This window comes from Carassius gibelio, chromosome B7 (assembly GCF_023724105.1).
Source record: "Carassius gibelio isolate Cgi1373 ecotype wild population from Czech Republic chromosome B7, carGib1.2-hapl.c, whole genome shotgun sequence".
In the NCBI taxonomy this organism is placed as follows: domain Eukaryota; kingdom Metazoa; phylum Chordata; class Actinopteri; order Cypriniformes; family Cyprinidae; genus Carassius; species Carassius gibelio.
In genome coordinates, this window is record NC_068402.1 from 41228261 (window position 1) to 41242005 (window position 13745).

At 36.1% G+C, this 13745-nt stretch overlaps 1 protein-coding gene across 1 annotated transcript in view; it reads left to right on the plus strand.

Annotated features, from left to right (window-relative positions):
• LOC127962348 (nuclear factor 1 B-type) overlaps window positions 1–13329 on the plus strand; it is a gene marked incomplete at its 5' end in the record, with an annotated part of 72376 nt that extends 59047 nt beyond the window's left edge. The window contains 1 exon segment of the mRNA XM_052561922.1: window positions 7464–13329. Within this exon segment, the coding sequence (XP_052417882.1) occupies window positions 7464–7593 (130 nt within the window).
• Between the last annotated feature and the right edge of the window lie 416 nt (window positions 13330–13745).

Consider the following 13745-nt stretch of genomic DNA (forward strand, 5'->3'; position numbering starts at 1 on the left):
ATGTGCAGACATGATAGAAAATTGAATGTACTTATTTGCATTTTGACTTCTAACTATATTTCCAAATGTTTTAGGTCCATCTCATTTGCCCTTCATTAAACTTTGGTTTCTCAAAGTGTCATAAAGAGAACTTCACAAACCTTTTTCAGGCTGTTTCAAGACTGTGAACATCTGGATGAACAATCTGCGGCCAAATTCATAGGAACTTCACATTGAAATAACATGAGAGAATTATTCGCTGAAATTGGTGGATTTGGTGGTTGTAGGTGCTACATGTGGATGCATTTAGAGATGCAGCTTCTCAATGGCTTTGCTATACTTGCATAAAGCAGTTATTGTTAGCATGCTAAAACACAGCACACTAGAACTATCTTTAAGTTTAATCTTCTGATTTATTCACCAAATACTTCTAAAAATATTTTAGCAAAAGCTATATTAAGATAAACTGATTATATAAAATTACTGAGGTTGGATGACTATAGCCTGTCATCCTGATTTCAAAATAGCCATAAGACATAACTTCACTAAGAGTTGAATTTATCCTGTGTTAAAAACTATCATAAAACTATTTAAATGCTTTTGTCATTCACTGACTGTTAGTGACAGACATCATTCGTTACAAATGGGTCTCAGAGGCAAGAGTTGCTTTCTGACACTTTTTGTGCCTCTGCCCATCTTAGAGACAATATTGTTTATGATTAATGGAATCAATGAATTAATGAAATGGAAATATAATGGAAAGTCACGCTTGGTCAGCCTTCTTTACATTTGTTGTCAGACTTCTAGAAGCAGGCTATATTCATCAACTGTTCTTCTTTATAACTAAAGTATATATCTATGTACAGGTGCTGGTGATATAATTAGAATATCATCAAAAAGTTTATTTATTTCACTAATTCCATTCGAAAAGTGAAACTTATATATTACATACTGACTACACATACTGATATATTTCAAATGTTTATTTCTTTACATTTTTATGATAATAACTGACAACTAAGAAAAATCCCAAATTCAGTATTTCAGAAAATAAGAATATAACATAAGGCCAATACAAAGAAAGGGTTTTTAGAAATCTTGGCCAACTGAAAAGTATGAACATAAAAAGAATGAGCATGTACAGCACTCAATACTTAGTTGGGGCTCTTTTTGCCTGAATTACTGCAGCAATGTGGTGTGGCATGGAGTCGAACAGTCTGTGGCACTGCTCAGTTGTTATGAGAGCCCAGGTTGCTCTGATAGTGGCCTTCAGCTCTTCTGCATTCTTGGGTCTGGCATATTGCTTCTTCCTCTTCACAATACCCCATAGGTTTTCTATGGGGTTAAGGCCAGGCGAGTTTGCAAATTAAGAACAGGGATACGATAGTCCTTAAACCAGATACCGGTAGCTGTGGCACTGTGTGCAGGTGCCAAGTCCTGTTGGAAAATGAAATCTGCATCTCCATAAAGTTGGTCAGGAGCAAGAAGCATAAAGTGCTCCAAAACTTCCTGGTATACGTCTGCGTTGACCTTGGACCTCGGAAAACACAGTGGACCAACACCAGCAGATGACATGGCACCGCAAACCATCACTGACTGTGGAAACTTTAAACTGGACCTCATGCAACATGGATTGTGTCCCTGTCCTCTCTTCCTCCAGACTCTGGGACCCTGATATCCAATTGGAAATGCAAAATTTACTTTCATCAGAGAACATAACTTTGGACAACTCAGCAGCAGTCCAGTCTTTTTTGTCTTTAGATGCTTCTGAGGCTGTCTGTTGTTCAAGAGTGACTTGACACAAAGAATGCAACAGCTGAAACCCATGTCTTGCATATGTCTGTGCATAGTGGTTCTTGAAGCACAGACACCAGCTGCAGTCCACTCTTTGTGAATCTCCCCCACATTTTTGAATGGTTTTGTTTCACAATCCTCTCCAGGGTGTGTTTATCCCCATTGCTTGTACACTTTTTTTCTACCACACCTTTTCCTTCCCTTCGCCTCTCTATTAATGTGCTTAGACACAGAGCTCTTGCAGGTGTTTTGAGTTAATTAGCTGATTAGAGTGTGGCACCAAGTGTCTTCAATATTGAACCTTTTCACAATATTCTAATTTTCTGAGATACTGAATTTGGGATTTTCCTTAGTTATCAGTTATAAACATATATAGTAAGTGAAATAAACATTTGAAATACATCAGTGTGTGTGTAATGAATAAATATAATATACAAGTTTCCCTTTTTGAATGGAATTAGTGAAATAAATGATGATATTCTATAATTATATGACCAGCACCTGTACTGTAGTTATAAAGAAGAACAGTTGATGAGTTCATTAATCAAATAAATTAATGATTAACATCCTTACCTTCCTGAAAGTCAGAAAGTTAGAAAGATGATTACTGCCGGGAAAGAGCAGAATTCCAGCATTAGTGCAGCAGCATCCTGTCACTGACAGGAGAGAGCTGCATATTTGCAAAGGTCACCGCTAAGCTTGGGTTTTCTAAGCTGAGGCAGTGAAGACTGTTTACTCTGGTTAATAACCTCATCTGCCCTTCTGCATTAAAGCTTTGCACTGATTTTTTTTTTTAAATAAATGCCTAACACTAAAATAATTTTAAATTGAAATCAAGATCAATTAAAGAAAAAAAAAAGAATATTAATAATACTAATAATATTTCTTGAATCCCTTCTTCAGAGATAATGCATCTTACAGAGCTCACACATTTTGTATATATTCACATATATATATTTGTGATAACTTATTGTGTGCTTAGGGTGTGTGTGTGTGTGTATATATATATATATATATATATATATATATATATATATATATATATATATATATATATATATATATATATATATATATATATATATATATATATATATATTATATTATTATATCAATTACATGATGTGGTGATTAATTAATCGCACATCAAATTGGGAGACATTACTCTAAAAAGATCATTTAAAGTCATTGTTGTGCAAAGCATCAAACAGAGATTAATAAAAGTGGGTTCAGAAAGAAATATTTTGTTTGATAAAATGTATTACACAATACTCTTTTGGACCATGTGAGTAAATGATGACAGAATTGTCATTTTTGGTTGGGTGAACTATAACTTTAATAATTTATTCTTAATTCTTAATTTCATTATTATTACTATGAAAATATAAATTGATTTATTTAATTAAATTATACTCTAAATAATAAACTGCCAGTAGGGCCCTATTATACACCCGGCGCAATGCGATGCAAGGCGCAGCACAAGTGTGTTTGCTAGTTTCAGTCCGGCGCCATTCGCATTTTTCCGTCAAGCACCACATCGCTTAATTAGCAAATGCATTTGCACTCATTTTTGCACCCATGGGCATGCTGGTCTAAAAAGGAGGCGAGTCCAGGCGCATTGCTGGCGCAATACTATTTTGAGGAGCTGAAAATAGATTGCCCCACAGACCAGCTCAAACCTAGTTTAAACTCTGTCGCAATGTTTTTTCTTTGTTATTTAAAGAGTGTATACCGCTGCTTATTAAACACAGGGACGCACAGCAGTACACAAACATGCCAAATATAAAACAATTAAAGGATTGCAATGCATAAGATTTTTTTTTTGTAGGCTATATATATATATATATATAAATGCCTACATGGATAGTCATCACATGTATCAGAATTAGGCTATTTGCTTGCACATGAACAGCTCTGTTTCATTTTGGAGACGCGTTCTGACTTTGCGCTTGCCATATTCCGCCATGTAAATAGCAAATCCATTGTGCCATGAGTGCAACTGGCTCTTAAAGGGAATGGAAGATGAGACTATGATTGGTTTATTACACGTTATGCCCAAAAAACACCCATTACTCATTAAGAGAATAGGGACAACCCGTTTTTCCATCGTTAAAATAGCAAAAGTGGATTTGGACACGCCCTGAGTGCACCTGCGCAGTGCGCTTTACACTTTGCATTTAGATCGTTAAAATAGGGCCCTATGTCATCGAGTCATTTATTCATTTATTTGATTCATTTAAATGGCTTTCAAATTCTTTCAGGAGTGAAGTAAATGGCTCTTTAAGAATGGTTCATTGAATCATTAGGCTTGTTCGACTTGAAGTGGGTCATCACCATCAGTATTGTGTTTTAGGCACTTGTATAAAAATGCTGTAAAATAAGGATGCCATCAAAAATAATGGCATAAATAGATTTGTATTAATTAACTTCTATTAACTAAACTAAATTATATAAACATTTGATGTGACCACACTATGCGTTTAAAAAAGCTTTGTCCTAGGTGCACTTGCACATTGTTTTTCGGGTAGCTTTGCAGGTAGGTTTCTTGAAGTGTCTTGGAGACATTGCCAGAATTCTTCAGGTCTCAGTTTGTTCTGTTTCTTCATGTTATTCCAGACAGACTGAATGATGGTGAGATCAGATCTCCATGTGGAGCACTGGCTATTGTCAGACTCCTTGTGCAAACACAAATCATACTGGATTATTACTATTAGTGGCAAAAAATAATGTTTGGAAATGTAAACTGATATTTACTACTGACATTACTACTACTTTTTTTGGAATATATATAATATATAATATATATACCATACACACACACACACAAATATATTGTGCCTATATATTTTGTTATTCATATATTATAGCATATATCATTGCCACATATTTATGGGATTTTAAGGGAAGGAGTATTCACTTCTACTTTATGAGATCAAATTTTAGTGTAAGGTGGGCCTAATGTGAGCAATATGTCCCTGAACTATATCCTCTTTCTTCCACTTTTGTAGTCTCCCCCTCCAGGTCTCTGCTGTGGGAAAGGACTTGCTCAGCACTTCCTCACTGCAGAAAACTCTGTGGAAAAGCAAAGTCACACTGAACACACTCTCACTTCCTTCTCTAGACATCAGGGTTACAGGCCCCTGCTTTCTTTACAGCCCCCTTTCTGGCCTCCTAATAGACCACACGGAGTACGAGGGAAAAAATGTTCTGTAGCAGTTGCTCACCCTTTTAAGATTTTTTAAATTTATTTTTTTATGGCTAACATTAACGAGCATTGAAAAAAAATGCACAGATTTTACATTTAAAATATTCAATAAAAGTTTACTAATTATCATGTTTCTTTCAACTGCAAAAAACAAACTTGCAACACAGTTGATAGAGGCAGAATGTGTGCTGTGTATTTCAGATGAAGATTAATGCAGCTGAAGAGATGACGTCAGGTCATTGACATTGGAAATGTGATTTGTCAGTTGCATGGACTAGCAAAGCTGCAGTGCCGCAGTGTGATGCATGCCAGTCCACAGCTCAACACAAATTGAATTCAAGCCAGACTTGCTTGTTGCCATCCTGTAGGAATTGGGTCAGCAATCCATTAAAATGGCATTAGATAATCTAATTGAGTGTCTCATTCCAAAATGAAGCAGGCCCATGCTTTGCTCCTGCAGGAGGGTGGACTTTTGAGATGAGAGACTAAGTGATTTGTGAAGAATAAGAATCTGATAAGGGAGGAAAGATGTTTGTTCTCCCTTTTATCCCACATAACACCATTCTCCCATGTGAAAGGGGCCCATCACATCTGCGCTTGTCTGGTAGCCGGGGAAACCAGACAGTAGGTAACACCAGACTGAACCTTGTACTTGGGAATATCCCACTCCATGGCAATCCATCAGACACTGTTTATTGATGCTCTGCAAAGGCAAAGTTTAGGGCACTAGTGCATGAGACAGTTTACAAGCTTAATGGGTCGTAGTCTGTTTTTTTCTGGCCTATTAGTGATCCTTTTCCTGGATGCTTTAATTTCTTTGTGCTAACTTTCCCTGTCTAAGAGACCACTATGTTGTGTTTTGGGATTATATATGAACCAGCTTCTTAAATTCGAAAGTCAGAATTCTTTCAATAAATAAATAAGTAATTAATTAAATCAAATAAAAATTATATATATATATATATATATATATATATATATATATATATATATATATATATAATTTATTGCGTTCAATAAATAAATAAATAAATAATTAAATTAAAAAAAATTATATATATATATATAATTTTAATTTAATTTAATTAATTATTTATTTATTTATTGAAAGAATTCCGAAAAAAAGTGGAAACTGGTTGTTTTTGTGAATCTCTTTGTGACTCTTTCTCCTTAAAGTCTGACAAAATGTGCGCTGAAATCATAATTTGAAGCTCTGTTATTTAAACAAGATTTTAGGCATTGTCTGCAAGTGATTAGTGTAAATCTCAGACTGAAGCCTTAGCTGCTTTCAGGGTGACAGTCAGCCGTATAACCCCGGGCTACCTCAGGAAGAATAAAGTCACTGTTCCACATCCGCTGGGTCCCTATCCTTCACCAGCCACTGGCTTTAGCCCTTGTCCCCCCCTCAGAAAACAAACAACAAACTCCCAAAGAAAAGCACACTAAAGCTTTGCACCTGCATCCAAAGCAGCGAACCCAGGGAAAAGTCTTTGCAGAAAACAGTCCCCTTCCTTCTCCTTCAATCAGCCAACCGCACTCCACCCCTCCCCAGGCCTGTCCCTTTTCTTTTTCAGGGGCAAAAAAGACACCAGTTGGATGGGGGGTGGGGGGGGGGGGGGGGGGGGGGACAAAGAGGTGACTGTGTGCACCAGGCACTGTTGACAGAGCAGGAGTACAGCCTGTAATCTGTGAGCAGAAAAATTTTGTTAGGCGATTGGCTGAGACAGGTATTTCAGACCAGGGCTGGGGTAAAGAAGGGGGGAATACCAGGGCTCCGGATTCTGGCCTGTCTAATTATTCGACACATGTACGCACCATTCACCTCCCCTGTCCTCCCCCCAGGGAACAACATGCTGTTTGTCCACCCCAGTGCTTTTGCAGCCGAGATTCGCACCACGGCTCACAATTAACAGTCTCGTGTTGTTGAGTCGTTAACGTGCTGAATGCAGATAGAAAAGTTCTGTAGACAGTCTCGCTAACTTAACCCTATTGATCTGAAAGTGGGTGTCAGCTCCAGGGGACTGAGATGGGAGCGTGTTCTTGGGGAAACTTCCCCCATACATTTGCATTATGGGTGCTTTTTTTCTCTGGGATATCCTGTTCTCTGACACAATCCTGAACTCATATTATTTGTGTGTGTGTCCATGTGTGTGTTTAAGGATAAAGGTATTTTTCAAAAGAGGGTGGAAAAAAGTCTAGATCTGACATGGCTCTTTCATTAACAGTTTCAGATTTAAATAATTTAATGTTTAATGATAACTTTAAATAAACATTTAATGTAGTAATGTAACTGTATTTTAAAACTATGTATTTGTCATGCCCACAGTAAGGCATCTAGAGTTACTATGTAAACAGTATTAATAAAAAATACTGTAAGTATTGTTTGTGATTAGTTGTGATCAGTGTAATGAATTTATCTTGTGCAATATATTTGATTTCTTTTTTAATAACCCTCATAATCTGTCTTTCCCCTGTGTGTCTGCAGTCCTGGTACCTGGGCGAGCTTAATTCCATTCCAAGTGTCGAACGGGACTCCGATTCTGCCAACAAATGTCCAGAATTACAGCATAAACATCATTGGTGAGCCCCTCCTCCAGGCAGAATCAAGCAATTAAAGGGGGCCTGAAACTGGACCCAGGAGATACAGGTCCTCGGAAAAACCAGCAAGCAGCACTTATACAATCGACATGAACCTTTGTCCCAGGCTCTCAAGAACATTGGGATAGTGCAGTAGAGTGAGTTGGGTCAAAGTGTTCTCTTCTGATACGAGCCACTCCACGCCAGTCAGTCATTGTGTAAGAAAGTCCCTGAACTGAGATACTGTGATCTTTACCATACAAACTTTAGATGCCTTACTGTATATGCATGACATTCTATTCTCTTGTTAGTGTTTCTCTTGTTTCATGTCACGATTACTAGTTTTACAAAATGATTTAGAAGGGGGTGATCACACAAGGGCTGGCTGATTGGATGGTTTGTAAAGCAGGCTGCAATTGAAACGAACTATCATCAAACAAAGGCTCATCGTATTCGTTACATAACCATAGGAACAATTTTCAATGAACAGACTGTTTCTATTTTCATATTACCCTCAGAATTTAATTTGCCCATGGTGCAAAATCTTTTTAATATGTAATCATGTCAATCCTGTGCTAATGTTCTTTTAAGGTAAAGGTTGGATTTTCCTATCCAGAGTTAAGAACTCTAAAAACTTTGTTTTCCTTCAAGGAAAGAAAATGCCTGAATAACTAGGTAAGAAATACTACCCTTTTTTAAATTTACTTCGAAAACAATTTTGAGAAAAATAAGTCAATATCTCACAAGAGGCAAGTGCAATTTAAATGATTTTACTGAAGGGAAGCTATCACAGTCTGTCTGCCCTAAGACTCTAAAGGAACGGGGAGTAAATGTTAACTTAACAAAATTTTTTAATAAAAAATAATTTAAAAAAGTGAACCTCGATCAATAAAAAAATAAAATTGCATCCTTGATTCGGGACACTAGAGAAAGCTGAGGGTAGAAGAGGAAAGTGGGATTGACAGTGAACGTGCACGTGAGCATAACTGAACACGAACAAGACAGCACTTACTTTGAGCCGTACCCAAACATGCGGGTAGTTTTTTATTTTTTTTTATTTATTAAGATTAAAACATAAAGTCGATGAAAAAAAGACTCAAACACACAGAGTGTATAAAATGTTTTTTTTTTTTTTTTTACATATTACTCACCAATCTAGTATGCATGTTTATTCAGATGTTGGCTTGTAAAGCTACTGTTTACATTTGATATCATGAAAAACAAGAGGATTGCAGGCTGGTGATGTGTATGTGTAAAGCTGTACACATTTCAACACTAACTTGCAGGCTGAGGCGAGGTCTCAAGGTGCTTATTTCAAACCCACTTTGGTAGTTTCAACTGTCGCGGTCCCCAGAAATCGATGATTGCTTCTGGCATTTGCAATGCCATTGCCTCTCCAATCAGACATATTTATATAATTAATCTTTCCAATAATCTTAATTTGCACGAAAATATATAGTCCACATTACGTGCCTTGCGTTCGACTATAGAAAACATCACTACACTTGTTTTTGCTGCATTTATTACCGATTTAGGGGGAAAAAGTAACATTTTTATGATAAGAAATATTTTGTACTCTGGATGAAATTGTGACATTGATTTTTAGCTTCATTTACTACTTTATCTCACATTTACAGTGCGTATCAAGGCTGTATAGTTACCGTTCTAAAGTTTATAATCAACCAGCATTATTATTATTATTTTCTTTTTTTTCTCAGTATTTTGGTGGTTGTCATTTTTTTTTCTTTTGTTTGAATCATGTGTAGTTTGTTTTTCCATCTTCCAGTCATTATTGGGGTGGGCGGGTCCAGATTTAAAAGAATTATGCAATACCAAGTTTTGCCTATATAGGTAGTGCTTTTAGCTATGTAGATTATTAGAAGCTAGTACAGAAATAAACAGTTTAAACATTTAATTTCTTTTTCTATGTTGTTGTTGTTGATGATGTTGTTATTTTCCTTTCTTTTTTTTTCCTCTCCTTTTTTTTTAATGGTATTTGACCAAAGTGGGAACTGCTTTCTATGCAGCATGTGACAAGGTCTTTTTTTCCCCTTGAGTGTACCTAAAGGCAGAGAGGTGCGTGAGAGATGCGTTTGTTTGTATTCTCTGTAAGGGGAAGAATTTTTTCTACACTTTGAAGCATGTCGGCAAAGAGGGCACCATTTGGTCTAACATGGCTGCAAAGTCACTGATTTGTCTACTGTGACTAACAAACTCCTTCAAACTTCCCACCTGGGAGGCTAGTTTGACCTTCAGAAGAAATTGACTTTCTTAGGGGAGACAGCTTGACTTGAGAGTGACAATCAATGGCGAATTATGCACACTAGGGTAAAGTGTTAAATGCTGGCATTTTTTTTTATTATTATCAGATATCTTCCCTACCCTGTTCACCTTGTCCGGTTAACAATGTAGCTATATGCAATTCCCAAGTAAATGCCTTAAATTTTTACAAACAAGTGACTTGTTATAAAATGCGCTACAATCAATGTCACGCAAGTTACTGCGTGTTAGATCTGTCACAATCAGTAAATTCACACAGATTTTTATTCTTCCCTTTTAAGTTTTCAAATTTAAAGCCTTATTGACATCATAGTCCATAGACAAATACCCCCATGGTGAAAATAATTTTTCAAAATTTATCTCAAGTTATATATTGTTATTTTCAATATTATGTGAAAGGAAATAACTTAATGCTCTTATGGTCTTAAGGATCAAAAAAAAAAAATGGTTTTGCACCTACAGCATATAGGCAATCATCCACCCATAGTGTCTTTCAGTTAAAAAATAAATAAATAAATAAAAACTCAGGCAATTTGCTTAACGGCATTACCAGAATCAATTAATAGATGGCCTCTTTATAATAACACTCCTCATCATTAAGGTTTTAAATTGTAGCCCTTAAATCACTATTCAGTCTGCTTCTGAGACCTCAAGTCAAGCTGAATCTCTCCTCCTTCACCGAGATGTTTTTTTTTTTTTTTTCATGTATGTGATTAAGCTAAAAAAAAGCCACCCCATTCAATGTGCACTGTTGCCAGTGCAACTGAAGTGCATTTCCTCCTGGAGTGGTGGGAGTGTCAGAGTCAAAGAGTCATTCTCTTGCTGGAAGCTGTGAAGGAGGCCATAGGTAGGGGTCATCTTGATGGCCATTGTAATAGATTGGCAATAGCAATAGTTTTCAGTAGTAGTCGTATGGGTTGAAAATTTGTTCTGGCAGCTTTGTGCACTGTTTGTAGATGGATACGTCAGTGTGTGTTTCAAGATGATTCTGACACTACGAGAGGAGAGTACATGAGGCTCTTTCTATTGAAATGCCTTCCTTGTTGACAAAAGTGTGTACACTGTAAATTTCTCTTTCCCCGTTTGTAAAAAGAAAAACATTTGACTTATATATTCGTGAATTTAAGTGATGTCCGTGTTTTTTAGTGAAACCCAAAAACATTAAAAAATACAATACTTTTTTTACTTTAAATTCGTGTTACAACTCAACAGCTGTCCGATACAGTACATAAAAAGGTTGAATATGTAATTTCTTTTTTTTTTTTTGTTACTTATAAAGTTGGGTGAATTCCTGTATTGGACTGTAAATGTTTAAAACAAAATGATGAAGGTCTTTTGTTGTTTTTCGTGTTGAGTAACTTGGATCCTTGAGACATTTCATAAATGTTTGAAGTGTTGTTTTGTTAGTGTGGCCATAGAGAGAGTGTGTGTGTGATGTGATTATGTGATATTGAAAACAGGAAAAGATAAATAATGTTAAAATTTGTAGGGTCATTATTATTATTTTTTTAATTATCTTTTTATTTTTTTTATTTTGTTTTGTTGTTGTTTTGATCCGTTGGGGAACTCCTAGTCACTTTAGTATAAAGTCACCTGATTTGAGTCTCCCAACAACAACAAAATAAAAAACTACCAGGGTAATGTCGCTACACAACTTCACAGATTGTTCTGCTGTCTTGTGCAAAATAAAATGTGCATTATTTCCCCCGTCAATAGATGCTGACCCACCAGACCATGTACAGAGATTTTTCTGCCATTCTGCTTACATATGTCTGCCATGGGCAGCGATAAACATGTTAGAATGAATGCTGCATACTTTTCAGGCAGGCTCGGTACTCCAAGAAGCCTTTGTGTGGACCCACAGATGTCTTTTTCATGTTGCCATCACGGGAGGAAAACAGATGAGCATTTGCACTTTCTGCAGTTCCCACTACCCCTTTCATTGGCACATTGTTTGTTGTTTGGATTACGTCTAGCTAGTGATGATGCTCTGATTAGCCTGAGTGTTTGTATCTAGTTGATCTGAATGTTGTCAAAGTAGCTTGGAGCACTTCCCCTCACTATAGTAGCGATATACAGCAGTTTCTTTTTTCAAAGGGCTGATCTTTTAGAAAATAGTATTTGTTGCAGAATTCAGTTGTTAAAAGCAGTAAGGCAATGGCCTGGTAAAGCTGTAAAAGCCAAGGTCATGGCTCATGAGAAGCCACATGGAAGTAACTTATGCAAGGAGGACCAGTGGAACTCATTCAATGTGTATTTTCAGCTCTTCTGTGCGTCAGTGCAGGGAAATGACAGGACGAAATTTTGGTCCACATCTATTCTCATATTTCCATTTCTAGGGCATTTACAACAGCATGAGTGATCACTGACATAACAGTAATATAAAAACCAGCATATTATGAAATGTTTACCAAAAAAAAAAAGGAAAGAAAGAAAGAAAGAAAGAAAGAAAGAAAGAAAGAAAGAAAGAAAGAAAGAAAGAAAGAAAGAAAGAAAGAAAGAAAGAAAGAAAGAAAAATATTTCAACCAGTGCCTGTTTCAGCTCAAAGTCTCAGTGGATGTTCCATTGTAAATATGAAAGCATGGAAATTTCTTTAGGGAATAGAAAAATACAGTCAGCAGAATTTATGGGATTCCTCTTCGCATATTTTAACCCCCCAAACATTTCTTCTTTTTAGTGTTTATTTAAAAATCTTGGGTTTTCGTTCTTTTTTTTTTTTTTTTTTTTTTTTGTGCTTTGTTCAATTTTGGATAATTTTGTCAAATGGTAAACCCCAGTCTCTATTTAACAGAGATCCAGTAATAGTTTGGCAGTGTGTTTCCTAGACTACACTTAGTACTATAGTTGATGACAAAAATGTCAGGTAAAAAAAAAAAAAAAAAAAAAGATTGCCAGCTCCACAGCAGAGTTTTTTTTTTTTTTTTTTTTTTTTGCTTTTTGAAGAGAAGGGGGTCTTGTGACACTTTTATGCCCATTGCAAATTCAATGGTATTATGGTAGGTGAGTTTATAGCATGCCAACAACACTAACACCAACAAATGTTATAAAGTCATAACGGTTATTAGTAGTGATTGTGAAAACACAGCATTGTATGCAAATATTGATGTATGTTCTGAATGTACATTATAGAATCACTTTATCAAGGTTTTGTGTTTTTACTCACAGTTTAAGAAAAACAGGTGTCCTTCAACAAGCTGTATAGTGAAGGCCTTTTTTATTTAATTTTTTTCTGTTGCTTTCATGCCTTTCCATTTTTACAGCTATGAACAGTAGGCACTGCCTTGCCTTTGAGCTGGTTGCAGTTGTTGCAGGGGCAAAAAATGCCACAAGATTACAAATGAGTGTAAATAACGCTTGACTTTTTTTGTGATTGTTACTGTTATATCCAGCCTATACTGCTAGCAGCTGTTTTTACTGCAGTCAATTACTGGAAGTGGATATATTTCCTATGCAAAACTGTTTAAACAATAAAATGAGCTCTGCTACAAAGCAACTGTTGTTTGGACTCATTGCTTTTTCAGTGCTGTGCTTCAGTATGTTTTTCTTGAAGAAGTAATATATCAATGACCAGATATGAAACTAGAGTATTGTTTGTAGGTGAAATAAAATGTCCCACATTGCTCCAAGTGGGGAATATAATCACACTGAAATCATTCCTTCTGTGGTTTTCTTTAAACCAAACATAGCCAAAGCATCAAATAACTCAATGGAAGCCTCAGGCAAATCTTGGTATTTTGGGCAAAGACTACAGTATATGTATATATACTAACCAGTGTTCAAGATTTTATGGATAAGAAGATGTGCACACAAAAGCTAGACTGATTACACCCAATAAAACAGTTAATACCCACCACTGTGTCCCATAGATAAGCTATAAGCACCAAGTACACTTTGTATCATAGCACAGCA